Source organism: Lissotriton helveticus, chromosome 9, assembly GCF_964261635.1.
Source record: "Lissotriton helveticus chromosome 9, aLisHel1.1, whole genome shotgun sequence".
In the NCBI taxonomy this organism is placed as follows: Eukaryota; Metazoa; Chordata; class Amphibia; order Caudata; family Salamandridae; genus Lissotriton; species Lissotriton helveticus.
In genome coordinates, this window is record NC_136070.1 from 584,686,877 (window position 1) to 584,712,370 (window position 25,494).

Consider the following 25,494-nt stretch of genomic DNA (forward strand, 5'->3'; position numbering starts at 1 on the left):
AGCCTGCGATACTTGATGCATCTTGCCACCACATTCTACTGAGACCTGGGCAGATTCCTCAAACTGATGATGTCTCTTTGCAGAGTAATCGGCACATTCCTCCACTTCCACCGCTCATCCCACTGTGCTTGTCCCACCCTTCCACCACTCTCCTCTGACTCAATGTGATGGACTATTCCACACTTCTGACCATTCCAACGAAGAGCTCCTTACCTCTATGCAGCTCCATCATTACTAACAAACATTATGCTCCAAATCTACCACTCTTTTCATAGATCTGGACAATTTTCCTTACTTATACCAAACTCTACAGTTTAGTTGTCACACTCTGTCGTTAGTCCTGAGCATGTCTCTTCACTTTCAGCCCTCACTTTGAAGCTGGCTCTCTCTTACATCCACCCCCCTTCCGCACACCAACCCATGTATCCTACTGGTGTGTTCACCTCTGGGAGTTTTCCCAGACTCATATTCCCATACTTTGTTATAATGAAGTGAAATGAAAACACCACATCAGAGCAATAGATTAGTCACCTTCAGCCACAAATCTTGCAGAATGATCAGGTGTGGAAATGCCCTGGGCTATAAATGCTGCCCTTTGTAAATCTGAACTTTTTTTCTTAAAAAAACCACGAAATGTCAAAGTGTTCTCTAGTTTCTTTTTAATGTAAGTCACAGAGCTGAGAAACAGGAAAGCTGATCAAAACATATTTATATTGACCTTCTTGTGCCTCCTTCCATTGCAAGACCCTCATGTCAGTGACAATGCAAGAGGATTCCTCCAAGCACAGTGTGCAAGCCTCCACATAAGGATGGTGTACAAGGCTGCTCACATGGAGGCTGCATGAGTCCTCTCCACACAGATAGTACCCAAGGCCTCCTCACACCCACAGTGCACAAGGCCACCTCCGGCACAGTGCACAGGCCCTCCTCGTAAGGACAGTTTACTAAGCCTTTGTGATATTGTGCCTGACTTCCTTTGAGTACACTTTGTAGTAGGCAAGAACTCCTGCATGCTTCCACTAGCGTGTTTCGTTTCACGGTCCATCCTCGTCTATGTAAGTGAAGGCCACTTCATTCCAGGGGAAGCAGGCAACCTGAAAAGGGTAAAAGTTACACCTTCAATTAACTTAAATGGGTGGCTGATCATGCCAATATGAATATTGGCCATTTACCATGCCTGCATTACACTTACACTCTATTATTTTACTCTTTCAGCCCGCCGTCGTGGGCTCTACTGGCTATTAGAACATGGGAATGTGGAGCACACTATTGAATATACAGCTGTTACTGTGAACAAAAGCCTCTCGGAGCACGAGGGGATTTGAACCCCCTCTGGCTCCGAGAGGCCTTTGTTTTATTTGTTAGAACATACTGCCCTCTACTGGCAGAATGTTCTAATAGCCTTATAGCCCTTCGTAGCTGGGCTATACCGGCCATTAAAGGCCCGCTTACGTGTTAAAAGGCTCTCGCATTCGGCTCAGGCCTTTAAAGATGGAGCGGGCTATACTTTAATGGACGTATAGCCCGCTACGGCGGCCTATAAGGCTATATTAAAGGCCAGCGTTATATGCCGGAGCCAAAGGCGGGCTCTAAGGCTATATTACAACATTCCACCACTAGAGGCAACAAATAAAACAAGGGCCTCACGGAGTCCGAGGGGATTTACACCACCTCGGGCTCCCTGAGGCCTTTGTTCATAGCAACAGCTGTGAACGACAACATTGGAATGATAGAGCTCCGGGCTTCTACCAGCAATTAGAAGCCTGGAGCATTCCATGGTTTTCAATGGAGCTCACAACATTCCAATGTTCTAATATGTATTACTAACCAACTAAATGATCCTCCTTTTAACCACTTGAGAACGATGGCCATCAGTTCAGATCAAGCATTGCTTCTTGCCCCTAGTGCCGTTCACAAACAGAAAGCGGAAAGTGCTGTGTAGAATGCAGTGCATATGTAAAGGCACGAGGAAGGACAAGAAATGCAACAGAGAAATTGACAAAGCCTTATAAACATGTAATAAAAACATTTTTGGGTCAATATTTGGGCCAACAGTTTTCAGGAATTGATAGATGAAACGACAAAACGGGTTAATCGATAGGTGGTAAAACCCAGAATGCGTTACATTGAGCCTTATCAGAAGATGCAAATAGAGAAGAACACAAATGGCTTTCCAAGTTTAATTTTTATGTTGTATTTCTTGTAACTGTTAGAAACAGAGTAGCAGACAAACGACCAGAAGGGGACAGATGCACTTCAAATGTGCAGATAAAGGCTCAATCTTGAGATTGGGTACAAAGAAATGGAGAAGCTGTGGGCAAACAGATGAGGATATCATTTTCAGAACTGGTGTGAGGCAAACGACGTAAGATGGAAGCACACCTGAGCAGTTAGGGAGTACAAGCTCACAGGCTAAAGTCAAAGAGTCACAAGATATCTCACAAGCAATGTCTATAAAACAGCAATTAGTGCCGTGCAGTAGCAAATTGCATATGGTCCTCTGGTAAATATTGTGAATTGAATTGTTACTATGAATCCTTTCCCTTACTTACCTGCTCTCTGTTGCTCAGCCAGTATGAATGTGATGAAGTAGAATGCTGGATTGCCTGGTGTGATTGAGTGTGTGTCAGTTGGAGTGTGTGGGTTGAGCATCTAGGAGGCTACTTCTGGTGGGCCTACGCTTCCTATCTACTATTTACTATCTCAATATCCTGTAATTAAGACTTAATAAATCTTACTCGTGTAACCTACCCTCCTTACCGTTACAACAGTAAACAAAGCTGTTCTGATGGGGCTGGTAATTTACTGGCTGTTTTCTCTGCTTATCTGTGGATTGCAGTATGTGTGAAGGGGGTGTTCATGTGGAGGTGGGTGTTGCACGTTCACCAAGGGATGAAGTATTTGAGAACTCGTAGGAGGAATAGAGTTCGCATCATTACCAGGAGAGGTATCAATGGCACCCTGGAGGTAGGTGCTTCTGAAGAGAACCCTCAGAGGCTCCAATCACCTTACACTCCACTTGCTCCCAGTTCCCATTCCTTAAACCATCTGCCTGGCTCTTCATTCAGACCTCGTCTAGCAACCTCCTTCGAAGCCCTGGGCAGCACTGCTCAAAAAGAAGGGAGAGGAAAGAAAGGGTGATTATGGTAGATGCAGCTCCTGGTTTCTTTAAGGGCGGAAGTTGCCTCAATGCTCCCTCCAGCCAGTGATCAGGTAAAGCAGTTTTAAGTGCACATGATCAGGATTGTAACACTGGTGCTTGGAAGCCCAAGAGTCAGGATGCTTTACTGTCAGCCATTTAATGCCACCCTACAAGGCTCCAATTGCTTGTGCTCCTGGGATCTGTCAAGGGACTACTAAGTTTCAAACCACCCACCTGTTGTATATACTCGCATCCAGGATAACACTGTACCCATGACTGCCATATTAAAATATTGTGCCCTTAACTAATATTGACTGCTGTGCAGGGGCATCATCAATGCCCCGCGTTAGCAGCTACAGTGGGGGGTTCTTGAATAGTGGCATAGCAAGGAGGGGCGGTCCGCCCCGGGTGACACGAGTTTTGGGGGCAGCAACGCCTCCCCCCGCTCTTACTTACAGCGATAGTGGATCGTGGGGCAGTAAATGCAGGGATCGCCTGCACCCTCTGCCCCGCTCAGGGACCACCACAGGCGGCAAAAGGTCTAGCTATGTCACTGTTCTTGAGGGGCCTCTTCTAACGTAATGTGTATTTGTAACATGCACGTTCACCCAAAAGGGTATCTTGGTGCTGAATAACAGATGTTTATTGTGACCCAACTCAGTGGTACTCATTTTATCAACCTCCGAAGGATGAAAGGCTGGGTGGACCCTCCGGGATTTCAACCAGTGACCAAGAGGTGAAACACAGGTACCTACAGTGGACGCATTAGTTCACTAAGCCACCATACCCGGCTGACTAAAGGTCGGCAGACAAAGGCTCATAATTAACGTTAAAGGGTGGGAGGGTCAGAGAGTGGATGAATGAGCGAGTGATAGGATGGATGAGTAAAAAGGAGGGTGGATGGATGAATGAAAGGGTTGATGAGAGGAGGGATGAATGGATGAGGGAGTAAAAGGATGAATGAGTCAAAGGGTAAACGGATGGGTGGAAGAGTGAATGGATGGGTGAGTGAAAGGCTGGATGATGGATGGAGTGAAAGGGTGGATGGATGAGTGAAAGGATGGCTGTGAAGATGGATAAGTAAAAGAATGGCTGAATGAAGGGGTGGATGGATGGGTGAAAGGCTGAATGGATGAGGGAAAGGATGGATGAGTGAGTAAAAGAATGGATGAGTGAAAATGTAAATAGGTGGATGGATGGGTCGAAGGGTGGGTGGATGAGTGAAAGGATGTACGGATGAGTAAAAGGGAGGATGGATTGATGGAGAGAAAGGATGTATGGATGGATGATTGGAAGGATGGATGGATGGGTAGGTTTAATGGATTGGTTTGAAGATGGATGGATAGGTTTGATATGGATGGGCGGGCGGGCGGGCGGATAGACGGGCAGACAGATAGCCTGACGGAATAGTGACTGACTGAATGATGGATGAAAAATTGAATGAATAACAGAATGTAAAGGTGAAATGGAGGATATCAATGGGTGGATGAAAGGATGGATAGATGCTTGGACAGAAGAGACAAGTTCTCTTCTGTTGAAGGCCTTGATGACTTGCTTCGTTTGCCTGGTGCATAAGAGCTTTGGTTGGAAGTGGGGGTATTTTAATTTTCTGGGTGCTCCCTTGGCCGTATGAGTACACTGTGCTTTTGACTAACATTGGGCCCCATAGGATTACATATCGCCATTGAGTGTATAACCTCCATTTATTTGTAAATGAGATAAGATATGTTTGTGTATATGCCAGAGTGCAGGTCTGTGTGTGGCCCTAGCATTTGAGCCTGGCAGCCTCTTGCTACTGGCATCAGTCTTCTTTCATAAATTCTGGAGTAAAACCAGCAAACCTCTGAGCCCAGGGTCCTCCATCATATCCTGTATGTATTGCAATGCATACACAAAATTGGGCGGTTCTACACAACTGCCGGCTCACTAGTGACCAAAGAGTGTGGAATTTGAATCGGTGATACCGGGACGCGATGTAGGATATGCCAGGGAGCTCCCTCTATAGTCGCTACTGACCTGCTGGAACATCAACCTATTGAAATGCAAATCAGTGAGGGCTAATGTTGCTTGGTTTTAACTATATCATATGGCTAGGGCACTTACATTCAGGTTTCAGCTGCAGAACCCTCTGGAAGTACCTAGGATGGAGGAAGCCGTCACTGTCCCCCGGGGTCAGAATGGCTCTGTTGAGCGACCAGTAAAACTTTAGTCCATCTGCGAGGAAAGACAGAGGTATTCTATAACTGAGGTCAACAAAGCATGTTTTATGTGTGAACGAGAAATCCATTTCCCAGCACTACTTGGGTTTGTTTCTGACTCTGATGACAGTGTCTCTTAACCCCTTGCATGCTGCTGCGATTCTGCGCCTGTGCGGCAAAATCGCGAGTGGGAGGGTTTATGACGGCCCCCAGCCGTCATCAGCACACAAGCGCGGTAGTGCATGACGGTTGGGGGCCGTCATCAGCATGCAAGGGGTTAAAGGACCCAGTTGTTGTTTTACACAACGCACAAGAGACCTCTTTGAAAGGCAAGAAGAGGGTTGTGGATTACTATTAGTTTGGAGATTAGCATGTTATATAGGTTTGTGTTAGTCTTTATGGGCCGCTGTGCAGCGCAAAGACATCATCCACTATAAACCTCAACTCTTTTCGTACAGTTCCCCACACTATGATGATTTCAAAGTTAATGAAAGGCATGCCAAGCGGGTAACTTAGCATTGAACAAAATCATCTACAGAAATAAATGTGCTTATATCTTTTGACAACAACCACAACACATAATCTAGTTTCTTATATAAAAAATATATTTATTAGAGAACTGCTATGATCATAAAACAAGGGCGTACTTATTCAGGTTAAAATACTTCACAATTAGGTCGCACCATAGAAGAAAAATATTTAGTTTATTGTGCATCATTAGAAAAAAAGAATACTTAATACCTGATTTAGAGAGTCTGGTGGATGGAATACTCCATTGCAAACGGATGTCCCAATTGCCACATTAGAAATGCATTGTATCCTATAGCACCTGTAACACAGCAGACAGGATGACCCATCTGCCAAATTCTAAATCAGACCCTTAGTCAAGAAGTATGATTTGATTATTTGAAAGTAAATTTTGGAAAGTATACCTAACTTGTAGAAATCAAATTTAAGACCCATTACGCTCCCTACTAAAATAAATCCTGGAAATTTAAGAAGTTGCTGCTGTAGGTGAGACATATCAGAACCAGAATCTGGGTTTCAGCTTTGATTGAAGGAGACTTTGCAGTCCCTCCCAGCAATTGAATAGGAAGAAAAAAAAAATACCGTACATGGAGCCAGATGTAGGAAGCCTAATACCGGTCGGTAATGGCCGAAATTACCGAATTTCAGCCGTTACCGACCGGTATTAGGCTTTTCAGATGTAGGAGGCCACATTTCAGGATTCGGTAATTTACCGAATCGGTAATTTAAGAAATCGATAAATTACCGAATTCTTAAAATACCAATTCGGTAAATTACCGAATCTTTAATGTAGGGAGCATTCAAGTGAGTGCTTCTTACATTTAAGGATTCGTTATTTACCACCAACTATTAGTTGGTGGTAAATAACGAATACCTTTTAAAAAGCAATTTTTTGCTTTTTATTCAGTGCCATGTGGCAGACATACATGCCCTTAGGGCATGTATGTGTGCCACATGTGCTCCCATGCACTATTCAGGGGTGCAACAGGCTGTCAATGTGACACCCTGCCACCCTTGAAAGGGTTCCCCCTATTACCGATTTGGTATTTACCGATTCGGTATTTAAAGAATCGGTATTTACCGAATCAGTAATTCCCATTCATTCCTATAGGCCTCCAGGCCCATAGGAATGAATGGGAATTACTGAATCGGAATTTACCGAATCGGTAAATACCGATTCTTAATTACCAAATGTTACTGATTCGGTAATTTTTACCAAAAAATTATCTACATTCCATTTACCTATTCTTAAATACCGAATCAGTAAAATTCGGTATTTAAGAATAGGTAAATTTAGATTACCTACATCTGGCCCAAAGTGTTTCCACAGTCTACGGACAACCGCATCTTTCATGCAAATGGGTTTCCAACACTTAGGCACCAATACTGTGCCTTTCATGCAGACTGCCTTCGATCTGTTTGACTCACCAGATAAAGCTTTCGGGAGATCGATAAAGACAGCCAGGTCGCAACTGTTGCGCATGCCTAAATAACAAAAGAGAAAACAGAAAAATTAGTATAGGTCTGCCAAACGATATGTGACAGCCCCTGTGCTCACCAAAGCCACCCCCCATCTCAGAAAACAAAGTACCAGTCAGAAGGGCCTTTCTTTCAGTAATGGATTGCTGAAGAGATGAATATGCAATATCCATCTGACTCAAGCAGAACACAGAATGAGCTTGGACCAGCCCCTTTTTTTATTCATGTACTTAAAAAGCGTTACTGCCACAAAAATTGCATATAGTTACATCGAATGCTTGTGGAAATGTATGGCTCACACATCAGATAAGAAATAGTACATTACACCAATTGCAGGTTTATAAAATGATGGCACATTCTATAAAATGTGTTGTTCCACAAGCCTGGAGCGGTATGTTTGAGGGCAGACTTTAAGGTAGTGAGGAAGGATTTTGCTTGAAGATCATTTTAGAAGGTGTTCCCGTAGCGGGGTGCTGTAGGAAAGTTTATGCATCGAGGCTGGTTAGGCTTCATTATGCAATACTCTCACAATACCCCAAAAAAGGTCCTTTGGATTCACACTAATAAGTCCTTAGCTCAGTCCTGATAGTGTGGCAAAGAGCAGTCAGGCTTTACTAGAGGAACATGTCCCAAGCATTTCAGAATAGCAACAAGGACGACAAATAACTGACACGGCTCAAAAGAAATCCACCACCAATTTATATAAATAAAGCAGATTTCTAAACAAATTTAGACACTTAAATGTGCGCAATTGGATAATATAACCAGAGTTATGGATTTTAGAAGAAAAAATAAATCAGTGCATTTAGCTATTGCAAAACTTTAATGTTGCAGTCAATGGGAAAAACGCACTAATGACAATCGGTCACTTGCAGGTCACGTTGCATGGAACCCACTGGGGGGTACAGTGATGAGCGCCCCAGGACTAGCCACGACAGTCAGTTCAAATTTACCTGGCTCTCTAAGCCGGGGGGCATAGGTGTTCTGGATGTCCTTGGTGCATAAGCTGGAGCTGCAGTGGTGCTAGTTTAACCATTTAGATGATGCTGGTGAGGAAATGGATGCCAAAAGTCGACAATGGGACCACTGCAAAGGCCAGTTGAAGGTGCTGTGGACTTCAATCTACTTGCAGCGTTGAGCAAAAGTAGTGGGAGCCGGACTAGCCACCAATAAGCCTTGGCAGCTGTAAGGTCAGCTTGAAGCTATTTAGACGTCTGCAGGTCCAAAAGAAAACTGTAGCACCCTGAAACTTTCTGGAGGTCTAGACTACATTTCCCAAAATGCACTGAACCTTTTACCTCCGGGCCATCCCTCAGTGGGCCCGATGGCCAGTGATTGTTTGGTTCCAGGAGTGTGCCTTTACCTGCGGGCTGCAGGAGACTAGTGCATTAGTCCAAGGGAGTCTGTAGTTGCCTTTGACTTTCAAATGGATTACTCTCTCTGGGGGACCCAGTCTTTGGTCCAGGAACAGCAGCGAAGTTGCAGGATGGCTGCCACAGGTGCAGATTATCGCGCCTTTGCTTTGAGCAGGTCCTGAAGTTGCACACTCAGGTCTTTTCTTTGTCCTTTGCTGCAAATCATCTCAGGTCTGAGGTTCTAGTGCCAGGGGTGTCCCTTAAATCCTAGATTATGGGGTGTTATGGGTATGGGTGCAAGTAGCCAATGGGCTACTGGCCCCAGCAGATAATCTGCCCGAGGTGACCACATCCGTGGGAGGGTGTCACCTTTGGTACTCAGAACCCTCTATTCTGACACTTTGAAAAATGGCAGAAAACATCCTTGGCTGTACAGACCAGGTAGCTCACCCTAGGGGTGTCTAGCCTTCTGCTGGTGTACACCTCCTGACTATGTAATTTTCTCACCTGCTTGGGCGGGTGCAAATGTGGCTGATGGCAGAGAAGGGTTGTTTACTCATTTGGAAGGCAGATTGCTTGCATATCAGAGGCGGTGCATGCTTTAACCACTTACGCACATCTACACACACAAACTCCCACCTCTCCCTTAGGGCTCTCACACCCACGGCATCATACGGCAGGAACAAAAGATCTCCGCTAAAGAACCCCTTTATGGGTGCCCGTCGGGTATTGCACCGCCGACACGACGAGGAGCGACCCCATATGATGAAGCATGACACCTAGCTTGCTGGGTGTGTGAGGACTCTAGTTCCAACAAGGAGGACTCCCCTCCTGTTTGCCTTCCACTCACTTTGGTTCATCCGTCTCTCCTTTTTTTCCCTTTTTAACCTGGGGAACTGCGTACCCTCTTTTTTGGTCTACTGTCTTCAAGGCACGTACGCTGGACCCCGTTAAACAGCCCTTTCTGTCCCTCCCTTTGATAGGCAACCTCTAAGGTAGCCACCTGGGTGCATGTCCTATCACTCTCAACATGGGAATCATGTCAGGTGTGATAAGACAAGTTGTTTGATACTAAACAGGACTATTTACAGCTGCACCATAATGGAGCTGGCTACCTTGGAAGTGCCCAGGTGCCAGCCCATGTTATCCAAGGGTCCCCTGATCACTTGTAGTAGTACTTAATTCAAAGAGGCTTCTATAGGGACATATAAGCTTGCACTTATATGTCCTTGCCTTTAACATATTGTACCCTGGCTCCTGGGCTCAGGAGGTCTATCATAGGAGTGACTCGGATGTATTAAAAATAGTGCTTTGACCTTCCATGCTTGGTGAAGACAAAGTCATGTTTGAGCAGTTTGCACAGCTCATGCAGTCTGCACACAGTGTGGCACAAACAGTGTGGCACACTGAATTAAATTGACTTGATTCACATTGTGGTTTCGAGTACTGCATGATATATGTGATTCTTTCAGTTTGGGCTTGTTTGATTAATGTTTTGATCATTTGTTGAAATGTATTTATCAGTGTTTACATTTGTTTAAACCCCCTCGAGGACCACTGTAGGGCAAACGGTGTGTGGGGCATTAGTTCTAGATAATTTTTTGATTTTCATACGGGGTGAGGGTGGTTCCCCTCACAGAGAGCAAACTAAGCTTGATAACTTTGTTCATGGAAGTTTAAGCTTTTGTACTCTGATTACATAGGGAGTGCAATACAACAACTTGCTTATTTCTTCTTATTTTCTATCCATCGTCGTTGTAGTTGCACCACAACATGTCGTTCAGTGACATAGCACAATTGACTGACAACAAGGCAGAGACCAAGGTATATAGTGCTACTGAAGCTAATGACATTTACAACCTCATACGTGAAGTCAGGACCTTTAATCCATCTACCGGTCCAATCACCCAACAGATCCATCAACTTGAATATTTAATGCGAAGAGAAATTAACCAGAGGCTACACGTGGCTACTTTAGTTCAGTACCTTAAATCCAGTAGAATCCCCAAGGGTCTCCGTTTAGCCATAAAACCCATGATGTTTAAACTGAACAAGAAATTCATGGATAAGTGGTATGCCATTTTGAATAAATGCTTGCTTGACATAGTATTACTAATAGTAGAAGAGCTCTCACAAGTACTCTTGAGTCTTGAAGAGGAAATCAGAGATCTCAAGGATGATTTGAAACAGCGCATGGAATACAGTGCTTGGGACTCTACATTCAGACCCTCCAGGATTTCGCGATTTCGCGGTTTGCCGCAAAATCGGCACTTTTGTAAAAATGCTGCGATTTTTACAAAAGTGCCCGCGAAATCGGCACTTTTGTAAAAATGGCGGGATTTTTACAAAAGTACCCGCGAAATCTAGACATAATGCAAATGTACCAGAAAAGTTTCTACGGTGCATTGAGCATGTGAATTGGGTACATATGATCTGGACGTGTTCATGTGTAAAATATTTCTGAAGTAAAATCTTTAGATTAATAATGAATTGCTTAGAAAGTCAGATAAATTCAGACCCAATCTCAATAATGTTTGGCTGTTCTGGATACTTGGAAATGACATCTAAATCAGCAAGGTGCTGGTTGTTCATTGCAACTTTAGTAGCAGGGTCTGTAATCACCACTCACTGGAAAACCAAAGTACCACTGCATATTAATGCACGGTTTGATGAAATAAATAAAACGCACAACAGGGAAAGAATTTATGCAAAACGCACAGGTGCTTGCAAGACATTTAATGAGATATGGGTCTGGTTCGAGAAATATACTGAAATTAATTTATCTGCTTTGTTCTGTATAAAACACTACGCATGGGAGAAATAAATGAACTCGAACATGTGATGGAGATGACAAGATAATTTATTACAGTTGTTATGAATTTTCTAATTTTCAGGCGAAAGCAGCTTTTCTGAGTTATGTAAATGCTGAAATCATATATTTGTATTGAATGGATAACTGATCAAGAAACCTAAGACAAATAATTTCTTTAAAAAATAATGATGACTGTGGTAGAGGTAGCCTTTGAAAAGGTAAAGATGAAAATTGTTGGGCCCTTAGACCCACCAGTATCCTCAGTGACCAAGTTGTGCCAGGCCACAATATGAGGTATCATAAAGCCAGTTCCATCAGTAGCATCACAGTCTTGTTGATCAGAATTTTAAGGCCCACCACTCTTGATGTGATGGAATACACTTATGCCTCTAATGTATAAGATGATCCTTCTCAGGATGAAAGCAAAGTCTAACACATAAATATATGGGAGCTGACCAAAGAATGGTATTTTAGAAGACCAACCCAGGGTGTCAAAGGTAGGGGGTGTTGATAAAAGAGTCTGCAAGTTTAAGGACTTTGGAAAACAAATGTACTGGCCTATACACAGCCTTGTGAAATATCAGGGAGGTCAGTTACTTCATTGACAGGGGAACCACTAGGGAAGCCACCAGGCTGTACCACTGCTGATGAAGGTGGCTATCCTTTATGTGGCTGTTGGAAATGGGATCCCTGGCTGGCCAGGGCTTTCGCCAAAGTCAGTCAGAGACCACCACTGCCAAGTCAGGGCAAGGGAGTTACACGCCAAGATAACCCCTACTCACCCTCTAGGTAACGTGGCGCGAGCAGCAAGGCTAAACTTGGAGGCGATGTAAGTTAAGTATTTGCGCACGCACCGCAGCAACAACACCCAGGACCCACCACAAAGGAAACTCCACACAAGGTATATAAAAATAGCCTTTGTATTACACCAAAACACATTAGATAAAACACACACTTTACAATGTGCCAGAGGCACGGGCAGAATTTACAGGGGATATGTACAAGACAGGGCCACCTGGACCACTGTCAGGAATCAGCATTTTTAGAACTTACAATACAATACTTGCCCCAGTATTGGAACTTTCATAGATTCCCATGCTTTGTATCATTCCCCGTCGTCGGAATGGGAGCCTCGGTAGTATAAAAAAACCATAGAAACAAAAGAGAAACCTAGGCCTAGGCCTCATCTCATTTTGTATTCTATCCACCTCTTTTTGTGAAAAAGAGACCAAACTTTTGCCAGGACCAATCAGAGCAGCCTCACCCTCTAGAACCTTCCTGAGAGAGCTCAGAGCCTCAGATTTTTCTACCGCACGTTGTGCTAGGGAGTCTCCACTGAGCTCTGCTCAGTTTTCACTGTTTTTCTACTTATTTCTTCAAGTTTCTGCTTCAAATCGTCATGTCTGACAAGGAGAAGAAGGCCTTATTCAGGTCCTGTGCCTCTTGTGGCAAAAAACGTCTTTTTGTGGAGGATAAGCACGATAATTGCATTTATTGCTTATATCCTGACCACAAGGCCACAGACTGCAAGATCTGCAGGACTTTCTCGAACAAGACTCTTCGGGACAGAGAAGGCCGGCTACTTACCTGGCTTCAGAAGATGAAGACACGCAAGGAGGTGCTCTCTTCGGATGAGGAGGATTCCGTGTCTGCTGCTTCTTCGCAAAGATCAAAGAAGAGGGGTAGGTCTCCCCCTGGTTCTTCCACATCTGAGCCCCCTCTTAAAGCCCCTCACAAGATCTCTGACAGGTCTGAGAGGGCTGGTCCCCTTCAATCTCCTCACGAAAGTGTAAAGGAGAGGCAGGGACAGGCTACAGCAGTGGTGCCAGCCTTAAAGGACAAAAAGGAGGTGGTGATCCTTTCTCCTCCGTCCAAAAAGATCAAGCCCAGTGATAAACACTCTACTGGCACTTCAGGATCTGGGCCGGAGAAAAAACAGCGTCCGTCGACGACGAGAACACCAGGTACGTCGACGACTGTGACTTTGGCTAAAGTTCCCGCTGTTTCTGTGGCTCCGTCGACGGGCTCGTCGACGGTAGCGGTGTCCACGACGACGACTTCGTCGACGTTCAAGGTTCCGAGCTCGTCGACGATGATGGCTTCCACGTCGTCGACGACGACTAGCAGGCCGCTGTCGACGGCCGCAACGACGACGAAGACTACGTCGACGACGTCGACGACGACGGCTTCCACGTCGACGACGATGATAATGACGACGAGTTCGTCGACGAGACCGTCGACGGTGGTCCCATCGACGACGAGGATTGTGTCGACGAAGGCTGTGGTGCAGTCGACGGTTACAGTAACTGATGCTCCGACGACGACGGCGTCGTCGACGAGACCGTCGACGGTCCAAAAAGTGCATTTTCCAGTTCAGAGAATGAAAATCACGCCGGAGATGACGTCTCCGCGACGAGTCTCTTCCCATCTACCGACAATGCTGTTAGATGATGAGTCTGACGAGGATGAGTTTCAGGACAATTATGGACCTGCCTATAGTCCCTCGGACTTGAACGTAAAGTTGCAGGAGACGGACACGGAGGAGTATTTCGACCAGGCAGGTGGCCAACAACTACATCCTTATGTTGTGGAAGAGCGACATCCGCCGAGTTTGGGACAAGGCATGGTAGCCATGCCCTCCTCTCTCATTTCGGATCTTCAGGACATGCTTCAGGATTATCGTAAAAGGTTTCCGTCAGACCCTTCTGGACAGACTACGTTTTTTCCACTTCCACCACAGCCGCAAGTGCAGCCGGCTACTAGTGTTCCGGTGGTACCCTCCACACCACCGCCAGTGACACCTTTGGCCCGGGTTCCCACACCAGATCCCGTACCACTGCCCGATGCCCATCAGGATACCTCTTCGGATGAGGAGGTTGTTCCAGTGGATCCCTTGATGGATCCTTTACAGGACCCTGACCCGGATCAGGGGGACAATGACCCGCAAGACCCAAATGCTGCTGGTCGTGACACTTCCATCTCCCATCCGGTGGATATAGGGGGTTTTCATCATCTGATGGAACGGGCTGCTAAGAGGTTTGGCCTACCTATTTCAAGAGAGGAATCGGAATGTTTCCTTTATGACTTTAAGGAACAACACCAACGCTCTGTCAAATCTATTCCCATTATAGAGCATGTATGGGAGGAGGGCATGAAGATCATGCAGAGTCCTGCCACGGTGATTCCAGTCCTCCCCAGGCTGGAGAAGAAATATAAAGCTCCTGAAGGCAGTCCAGCTTGCCTTATTGGTCAGCCAAAGCCTGACTCGGTGATTTCTCAGGCGGCACAAAGCAAGTCAAAGAATCCGTCCACATCGTTGACCACTCCTCCGGACAAAGACGGCAGACGTCTGGATAATGTTGGAAAACGATTTTCCTCTATGGCCAGCTTACTGGTTAGAGCGGCGAATGCCCTTGCCATCTTAGGCCGTTACGACCGCCAGATGTGGTGCGACATGGAACCCTTCGTGGACCTATTACCTGAGCCCACTAAGGAGGACGCCAAGAAGGTGCTGGCGGAAGGAGAGAAATCGTCTGCAGAAGTGATTGACTGCGCAATGGACATTGCTTCCACGGCCTTCCGGGCCTTGGCCGGCTCCGCCGTCTTACGGCGTCAGGGTTGGCTGAAGGCCACCTGGTTTCGTCAGGAGGTCCAGAACAGAGTCCTAGACCTCCCTTTTGATGGGGAGATGCTGTTCGGGAAGCATGTGGATGATACCCTACAGAATATCAAGAAGGACACAGACACAGCAAAGTCCTTGGGCTCTCTCACCTATCGCAAGGTCCCCTTTAGGGGCGCACGAGGGAGAGGATTTACATCTTACAGAGGAAACCAACAACGTTTTTCCTCGCAGTCGTCCCAGTCATATAAACCCCATTACTCGAATCAGCGACAAGGGCAATCAGCATCTTTCTCTCGCAACCCTCCGCGAGGCCGTCAACAGCGACAAGGCCGTGACAACACCAAACGACAATAGCGGCCTCCCGGCTCTACCTGCTGTTCCTCCCCTCCCGATCACATCAGTGGGGGGCAGGATATCCCTTTGTCTGGACAGTTGGATGTCAATAACATCGGACCAATGGGTCCTCAACATCGTGAAGAGTGGCCATACGTTGGAGTTTCACGACTTTCCTCCAACACGAGCTCCGGGCGCCATCCGCTCAGGACATCTAGGATTACTACATCTAGAAGCCCACCAGTTGTTCCTCAAAGGAGCAATAGAACCGGTCCCGCTCTCTCAGAGGGGCCGGGGGTTCTATTCAAGATTCTTCCTAGTGCGGAAGACGAAAGACACTTGGCGTCCCATCCTCGATCTTCGGGAGCTCAACACCTATCTCGTAAAGCTCTCCTTCAGGAGGTCACTCTCCAGGAAATTCTTCCTCTCTTAAATCCAGGCGACTACTTGGCGTAGCTGGATTTAGAAGACGCATATTTCCATATTCCAATACACCCAGCTCACAGACAATACCTTCGCTTTACAGTGGGAAAGAGCCATTTCCAGTTCAAAGTGCTTCCATTCGGCCTTCGATCGGCACCGAGAGTGTTCACCAAAGTATTGGCACCGGTGGCAGCTTTCCTTCGACGAAAATCTCTCGAAGTTTTCCCTTACTTGGACGACTGGCTCGTCAGGGCACCATCTTTCCAGGACGCTTCGCAAGCCGTGTCTACTTGCCTCCATTTGTTCCGCTGCCTGGGCCTTCAGTTGAACGAACACAAGTCAGTCCTCCTGCCTTCCAAATCTGCAAGATTCCTGGGGTCCGTGCTGGACACCACGCATTGTACGGCTCGTCCCTCAGAAGAGCGACAACAAAAATTGATGGTTTCGGCTCAACTACTCTGCCGCAGCAAGGTCCTATCGGTCCGCCAATACAAATCCCTTCTCGGATCGATGTCCTCCTGCATACCATTAGTACCGCATTGCAGGCTAAGGATGCGTCCTCTACAGGAGGAGCTGGACAAGCAATGGCGTCAAGCAGAGGGGTCGTTCGACGACAGGGTTGTCGTAACATCAGCAATGAGAACAGCGAGCGAATGGTGGCTTCAGAAAAGCAATCTCGCCCAAGGCCTAACGTTCAGGATTTCTCCTTCACCCATAGTGATGACCACGGACGCCTCGTTGGAAGGCTGGGGTGCAGTGCTCCGAGAGCTTCAAGTCAGTGGCCATTGGAGTCCAGGACAGCGGCAGTGCCATATCAATTTCCTGGAGCTGACAGCCATTCGGTTGGCCTTGCAAGCTTTTCTACCCAGAGTGGGCAATCGCTCAGTGCTGGTCCGGACGGACAATACGACGGCCATGCACTATGTAAACAAACAAGGAGGCACCAAATCGCAGACTCTGTCCGCAGAAGCTCAACGGATTTGGGATTTCGCAATTCACAACAACATCACTCTGAGAGCCGAGCACTTGGCGGGAACTCTCAATGTCAAGGCGGACGCCTTGAGTCGCCAGACGGAAGTGACTCACGAGTGGGAGTTGAATCAATCCATTCTCGACGGAGTGTTCTCAGTTTGGGGGACGCCGACCATCGACCTCTTTGCTTCGCCGGAGAACGCCAAATGCCGGTTCTACGCAAGCAAGGTTCACCATCGGGGGTCCCTAGGGAACGCTCTTTCGATGGCCTGGTACAGCGCGTTCTTTTACGCTTTTCCTCCCATTCCCCTCATTCCTCGAGTTCTCAAGAAAATGAAGGCGGAACCCTGCAGGATGATTCTAATTGCTCCAGCGTGGCCCAGACAATTCTGGTACACAGAACTGCTGCGGCTCTCCCAAGCTCCTCCACTTCACTTGAGGCCCATTCCGTCCCTCTTGTCCAGGAGTCAGGGACAAGTTTTCCACCCGGATCCGAGATCCCTCCACTTGACGGCGTGGCTCCTGAACACAGAGAATTCAGTCATCTAGCTTTGTCTCAAGAATGCAGAGAGGTCTTGGCTCATGCCAGAGCACCAAGTACCAACAAGACGTACACGGCAAAATGGAAGAGATTCTGCTTGTGGTGTCAACGGGAAGGTCTCCATCCTTACACTTCCCAACCTCATCAGTTGCTGCCGTATTTGCTATCTCTGGCTAAGTCTGGTTTGGCACATTCATCAGTAAAGGTGCATCTAGCGGCCATATCAAGGTTTCGACGCAGTTCGGCAGGTCCTTCCTTATGGTCCTCTAGGGTGGTTAAACAATTCTTGAAGGGCCTATTCCGGATGTATCCGCCAGTTCGTCCTCCTCCACCAGTGTGGCAGCTCAACCTTGTCTTGGCTCAACTCATGAAAGCTCCGTTCGAGCCGGTTCACAAGGCAGACTTAAAGTTCCTCTCCTGGAAACTAGCACTCCTCTTAGCTCTAACATCGGCTAGACGAGTGAGTGAGCTTCAGGCACTCTCCATAGTGCATCCATTCCTGCAATTTACTAAACAAGGTCTGGTTCTTCGGACTAATCCCAAATTCATCCCGAAAGTGCCATCTGAGTTCCACTTGAATGAACCGGTGATTCTGAAAACCTTCTTTCCACATCCTTCTACACCTGCGGAGCGTACGCTCCATTCTTTGGACATTCAACGGTGCTTAAAGTTTTACTTGGAGCGCACACGTCCCTTTCGGAAGTCTACTCAGTTGTTTGTGTCCTACAGTGCACCTCGTAAGGGGTTGCCTTTGGCAAAGACTGGCATTTCCCGCTGGATCTCCAGTGCGATTCAATTCTGTCATCAGGAAGCGGGCAAGCCGCTGGACGGCAGAGTCCGTGCACATTCCACGAGGTCGGTGGCTTCATCTGTGGCTCTCTTTTCGGGAGTTGCCATTAAAGACATCTGCAGGGCAGCAACGTGGAGCAGTACTCATACCTTCACGAAACACTACTGCCTGGATTCTGCAGGACGAGATGATGCGGCTGTTGGCCAGGCAGTCCTGCGTAATCTGTTTCATGGAGAGGTGAGCTTTCCCTACGATCCCTCCATCCTGGTGAGCACATTTTGTTTGTTTTTACTGTACTTTATGTATTTTTCTATGGTTATGTGATGCCATGTATTTACAAAATGTGTTCATGGTGCTGTACTGCTAGCTATTCTGATACAAAGCATGGGAATCTATGAAAGTTCCAATACTGGGGCAAGAAAACAAGTTACTTACCTGTAACTTTGGTTCCCCAGTATTGGTAACTTTCATAGATTCCCATGCGCCCGCCCACCTCCCCTGGGAAAGCTCATCCTTTTACAGAGTTAGTGGCTGTTTGCACAACGGCTACGAAAATCTGAGGCTCTGAGCTCTCTCAGGAAGGTTCTAGAGGGTGAGGCTGCTCTGATTGGTCCTGGCAAAAGTTTGGTCTCTTTTTCACAAAAAGAGGTGGATAGAATACAAAATGAGATGAGGCCTAGGCCTAGGTTTCTCTTTTGTTTCTATGGTTTTTTATACTACCGAGGCTCCCATTCCGACGACGGGGAATGATACAAAGCATGGGAATCTATGAAAGTTACCAATACTGGGGAACCAAAGTTACAGGTAAGTAACTTGTTTTCTTGTAGGCCTAGAACTTAGAACATAGAGCCTATCGGACAGTACCTTCCGTCCTGGTTGCGCAGGATAATGCGAGTGATCTCCTTAGTAGGCTTTAGCGGGCGACCAGCTAGCTACAAGCGTTTCTCTGGGGCGACCAATGTGTGCGGCTCAGAAGAGGAGGGGGAGGCAGGATGCGGGCGGCCCAGCGAAGCGGCGCGGCTCAGGGGAGAGCGGCGCAGCTCGAGGCTTGGACGGGCGGCCGGGCATGAGCTGCCGAGGGGAGTGAGCGAGGCATACTTCAGCGAGGCCCCAGGGGCCCAGGGAGATCAGGCAAGTCCCAGCAATTTGTCAGGGAAGGCACAATAGAGTCCACTGGTCCTGGGACTCTGGTCAGGGGGCGAGCTCAGTATCAAGCCCTTGGAATATCACTTAGACTATAACAGAAAATCACTGTAGCACAATATAAAAATAGAGCACACAACCAGTAACTACTGGTAACCAGGACCTCACTAGCACCACCTGTACTAGGAAGAAAACAACCACCTAAGTATCACAATACCTGTAGGGGTGTAAGAACATAACACATGATGCAATACATACATTCAGAGGTGTAAGGAAGGAGGCACATGACGCATTATCAACACATTCAGAGGTGCAGCGCAGGAGAACACATGATGAATAATCTACCCATTCAGAGGTGTAAGAGAAACACATGACGCATCAACACACGTTCAGCGGTGTAAGGAACAAGGCACATGATGCATCCACAACACATTCAGAGGTGCAGAACACAGGGTGCGCAAAACATACTACACATTGTACATTTCCTAACACCCAAAAGCAATAGGACATAGATCATAACAGCATCTAAACCTCACTTAGCGCATAAATCACCTTTAGCGCAGAACTCACAAAGTCCAGGTTGCGCCACTGCGCCAGAACCTAAACGTAGCAGCTGCCCACTACTTGCTGGGCAGCTGGGGGACAGAACAGGGGGGCCTAAACGCTGCAGCTGGCACTAAGTGCTGCGCAGCTGGGAAAAGGCCAGGGATCAAGGAGTGCATCTCACTCCTAAGTTCACAGTACATGTCCCTAGAAAAGCAAAACCTAAAATGGTGCAGCTGCCCACTAATTGCTGGGCAGCTGTGGAACAACTCTCGCCTGGGGCTCTCACTAGCCCCACAGGGACAATGCGCCACCTTGAGCCATCTGGCTCTCGAAATAACTGGGCACCTGAGCCTCTCTGGACTCTCTAAGAACAAAGTTGCAGCCTCACTGGGCTGTCGATGTTCCTCACGGGGGACCCGGGAACACTGGGGCGCCTTGAGCCTCTCTCAGGGCTCTACCACAAATAGAAAGGCACTCAAGAGCCTCGGGGCTCTAAAACAAATGACTGCCCCTTCGTTGGAGCCCCCCTCCTGGGGACTCGAAAACAAGTGGTGCCCAGGGGAGCCTCTCGGGCTCGTGACACAAGGGTGGGGGTAGGCGGAGTCCCTCTCGGGGGACTCGGCATCACTTGAGGCCCCATGGGCCTCTCAGCACAAGTGACTCGCTCTGGAGGGGAGGGGCGGGCACCCTCCTCTCCTGTAATACACTCACCGGGTCGTGGCGGTGCTCGGCGGTGGGGCTCTCCTTTGGACACGGAGCCTCACCTGCCGCTTCTCTCCTTGCTTTCCGGGGCGGCCCCGGGGCTCTCCCTCACTCCTGGGAGCCCCGGGCTGCAGGGATTCGGCCGGCTTTCTCCTTCCTTTTTCTCCGGTGCAGCGAGCAGCCAATCGGGGCGCGGCGGGACTTCCTCCGGCAAACCGGAAAGTCCCACCCCGCGTCAGGCACCGTAGTGCCTGACTTCCTGTTTTGCGGTGCTCGGGCCGCGGCGATGAATCTCGGGGGCATTTCAGAGGGGTGGCACCCTCGAGATAAAATAATAAGGAATCAAGCGAGGTAGGCACTCGCTGGGGGTCAGGGACCCCTCACAGAACGGGCCAATGCCGGGTGGGCACCGGCTCGAATGAACAGCGCTCCCAAGCACTGTGGGCAGAAATACAGCGCTTCCAGCGCTATATGCAGGATAAAGCGCTCCCAAGCGCTAGGAAAGAAATACAGCGCTCCCAGCGCTATGAAGGCACAAAAAGCACCAAGTCCTTCAGTATTCCAGCATCTCAGCAGTCCAGGGGCTGGGCAGTGCTCAGGGAGGCAAGCCTTCCCCTGAGCCCAAGCAGCAGCACGCCCCGGGCAAGATTCAAGTTGGGAACAAGAACATTTTTCAAGAGGTCACAGCCTCTTTTTATACAGACAAATCCTTTGTCTTTGGGCAGGGTGGGGGCAGAACCAGTCGCAGCTGGTCTGTGAGCACTGTTGATGGGCTCAACCACCCTCTCTATTCACCGGCAGGGCTTGGGTCATTAGACGAACCACAGGGGGGCGGAGCCAGCATTGTCTGGGGAAAACCCAGCCTCATTCAAGACACAGGTACACTCCTTCCCAGCCATCAGCATGCTAATCTCCCACTCACCACCGGGCAGACCCATCCAGACTTCCTGGAGCCTGGCATGCCAGCCAGCTCCAGCCAATCACACGCCAGCACCCTCACAGCACACACATAGCCATGTCTAGAAGTGGCCCTTCCCCACTAGACACATACAAGCCGCACATACCGTTGCGCAGCATTCACTCCCACGAGTTCACACATACCAAACTCGAGCCTGCACTCCCCACGCATCAGGAACTACCAGGGACACATACATTCCCCATGCATTCCTATGGGAGGGCAGGCCTATCTCACCACATGCACTCCAAGTGTGCACGCACTTTACACTGCGCCAGTGTCAAAGTGCGCAAAGACCAGAAATCACTATAATTTAAGGCAAAAAGTTCAGGGGTGAACCTGCCACAAGGCCCAAGTCCAACAGTGGCCTTTTTTGATGATGAGGAGGAGGAGCCTCTGACCAACCTTCTTCATCGAAAAAAGATCAGTTGCTCAATGGAACATTGCAACTCTCCTCTCAACCAATGTCCCAGTAATAAAGGTATTACAAGGGGGGCACTGCTTTTGGGGCATTTATTAATCAACATGTTTATGTCCTATATGTAGCCTTGAAGCCAAACAAAGTGTCTACATTGTAAATAAACCAAATATACATTGCTTCATGTTGTTAAATAACTAAAAAAAATAAGATATCTGTGTTTGTTGTAGGGAAAATGGCCAAATAAAATGCCGCAAAATTGCTGCTAAATTTCCACATTTGTGCCGCTAAATTTCCATTTTTGTGCTGCTAAATTTGCTACTCCATGCCGCTATATCCTGGGGGGTCTGTACATTGGCCGACATCAATAACAAACTGGACACATATGGAAAGGAAATACACAATCTGAAAATACGTAAATTCAAGAGGGACACAATCGTCTATAAACTCAAACTTTATACACGGGCGGAGGTTTACGCACAAAAGAGGAACTGGAACAAACAGAACACCACATCCTCTAAGGAGCGTATAGCATTTATCAGTGACATCCGGTTTAATCTTCCATCGGTGGTCGACTCTTTACCCTCAACTGGAACTCATGCTACCAGTGACCAATCCACATCCAAGGTGTCTTTTTTGGAGGCAAGTCTGGCAGTCAACAATACTCCCAGCAGCCTCCAGCACCACTGTTGGAAGCAGCAAAACCAGTAGAGGGCACAGAAACAACAAAACCAAGACGACAACCGAAAAAACAAAACTAGTGATTAACATTTCTGCCACAACATTGACACCATCACAGATAGCGGTGCTTGGCAAAGGAACTTCATTTGTCCCCACATTTCACACTAGACCTCTTGACACGGAGATTGCATTATACAAATTCACCAGAAAACGGCAACTTCGATATTCTTTTGAGAATTTGAAACTGACTCAAGATATATGGGAAGAACCTAGATTTTGCAAATTTAAACCTAAACGTACTTTCATGTCTCCTATTTCGCACAAGGTAATTGACACTTTTGAGACACTGGGTAAGAAAGATTTATAGAAAATATCCACTTTTAAAACTAAACATCACTACATGTCCAAACAGGAGAAAGCAGCTCTGAAGGCTCTAAGAAATAATCAGTCATTTTCATTTGCATCAGCAGACAAGGGGGGTGCACTGGTTGTGATGGACCATCAGTTTTATGAGAGGAAAGTCACTGAACATTAACAGGATGATCTCATGTATTTACCTTTGTCCGAAGACCTGACGCTAGTGTTCATATAGACCTAGTCAGCCATTCTCACATGTATCCTTGATATGGAATGGATCAATGAGAACACAGAACAGTTAGCTGATCTGTTGTTCTGAGCTAAAGGGACACAACAAGCTCCAGAGGCCTCCCTGCAACTTCCCAGCTGACCTGCTTTAACTGGGCTTGCCAACTGGACCTACCTGAGCCCTGCTGGCCTCTGTTGGAGAGAGATCCTGATCTCTAAGTGGTGCTTCCGCAGGTCTTAGACTCCTGGCTGGCATCAGTTGAGCTCTTCCTGTGAAATCCTGAAGTTTTAAACTCTGCGTGCCAGATATTGAGAGGGTAACCTTTTCAGCTGGACTAATCTGGTCCCTTTATTAAACTTGCACTACATCATGGCCGGCGTATACTTGTGACTCTGTCCCAGTCTAGTAAGATCAGCTACCCACAGTTAGCACTTTCTGCTGCTTGGCAATATTTTTACTTAAAAATAGCATATCTTTGGTTCTACTCATTGGATTCTTGTTGCTTTGGTCTTATTGTATTTATTAAATTGTACACTATTGTTCTAAATTGGTTTGAGATTTTATTGTGTTGCATTTTCACTTTATTACTGTTTGTGTGCTGCATAAATACTTAACAAAGTGTCCCTAAGTTAAGCCTGACTGCTTAGGTGCCAACGTGTCAGAGGGTTAAGCACAGGTTAATTTACTGAGTTTTGTAGTTCACCCTAACAAGGACTATGGGTGTTGCTTGAGAAGTGTTTTCAGCTCCCTCAATCAAAACCGCAATTTCTCACACTGGCTATGCGGCTACTCCAACAGTCGAGCTTACTAATGACCGTGGAGTTGATAAAAAAGTTGGCAGTGTCGAAAATAAGTGAGAGGGAATGTTACAAATGTTCTGTAGTTGGAACCTGGTGGTGATGGATATGACAGGGAATGCCAGCCTCAAGCTTGGTCAGATTGAGATTTCTGGCAGTAAACTAGGGAAAGATTAGAATATGATACTTGAAAAAGAGATTGAGGTAGACCAGGGGCGCAACTAGACCCGAATTGGAGGGGTGAGTGGGGGCTAGTTCTAACAGTGTTGGTGGGGCTACCACTTAACACACTGGTATATGTTTGGAAGGCCAATAGTTCCAGGTTTAATGTGCAAATGCATGGAAAAGTCATATTTCCAGGACGGTTCTTACCTGCAGTAGCACATTATAGCCAGATCTTTTTGTCTTCGCCAATGCATTCCCCCAAGACACCAAACGCTGCTGCAGTTCACAGACTATCCACCAGACCTGCGAGTATCAGATGTCTGCAAGATGGTTGGTGCATGTCAGAAATGAAAGCACTGAAGACTTACTAGAAAAGTGTATTTTCTGATTAAAAGTAGCATGAACTGCATAGTGGTAATTTGCTTCGAGGGAACAATAAGATGTGTGTGGGGGAATCTCCCAATGTGTCCAATATAGAGCTCCCACAAAAATTGAAAAGTAGACTTGAGGTGTGAAGAATAAACCGGGATAAGAAAAATCGTGGGAGCTTCTATCTGGTTGTCACAAAATGAAGTGGGCTCACCAGCAGCTCGAAAGGAAGGGGTATCCACAGAAAATAATAAACTGAGTGCCTATTGACAATATAAAAGTATGCACATGTTAGTATTGCTATAGCATGGACCTAACCCGAGAGCAACAGAGCATTGACAAGCATGGGAGGTGATGGAAAAGGATACAAGATTGTATTCATTAAGTGGTGCCTTATATCTTCTTGTTACACACACTTAAACTAGTATCTCACACATTTAAATTATAAGCACATTTTGATACATTTTCAGTCAAAGCCAAGTTGGTTTCAAGTCAAGGTCCTCATATCGACAAATTAGCCACTAGACAACATCTCCTTCCTTAGTTCATGTAACAGAACTTTAAAAAAGGCTTCAACCATTCAATTGCACCACTCTTTGTGAACACTCCTGTTCTGTTGAGGGTGTAACATAGCAAATTAGGCTTCATTCCTCATGCTGTCTAGTGAGTGGACTGAATGCAAATTATTTTGGTATTTATGTTTTATACATGGGTAGCACAAATGAGTTGACTGTAGTTTAAGGTTGAGGTTTATCTATGTGCAATGGTTTAAAGCTAAGTAAATACAGAGCATGCATAATGGGTAACTTTGTAATCTGGTCCTGCATTATCATTGAGGGGTTCTGGTGATGTCTTTGGCCTTGTAGTTTGTAAAGGACACAAGAAGCCCGAGAAGGCAAGGACATGGTACCCATTATGCATGTTTTTATAATGCAAT

General features: G+C 46.9%; 1 protein-coding gene across 1 annotated transcript in view; it reads right to left on the reverse strand.

Moving 5' to 3' along the window:
* Window positions 1-636: 636 nt before the first annotated feature.
* TRPT1 (tRNA phosphotransferase 1) overlaps window positions 637-25,494 on the reverse strand; it is a 58,545-nt gene continuing 33,687 nt past the window's right edge. The window contains exons 7-9 of the mRNA XM_078660552.1: window positions 7,297-7,353; window positions 5,246-5,356; window positions 637-1,094 (exon numbers count right to left, since the gene is read on the reverse strand). Coding sequence (XP_078516678.1) covers window positions 1,072-1,094; window positions 5,246-5,356; window positions 7,297-7,353 — 191 coding nt within the window. The 3' untranslated portion in view covers window positions 637-1,071. The remainder of the gene's footprint in view (window positions 1,095-5,245; window positions 5,357-7,296; window positions 7,354-25,494) is intronic.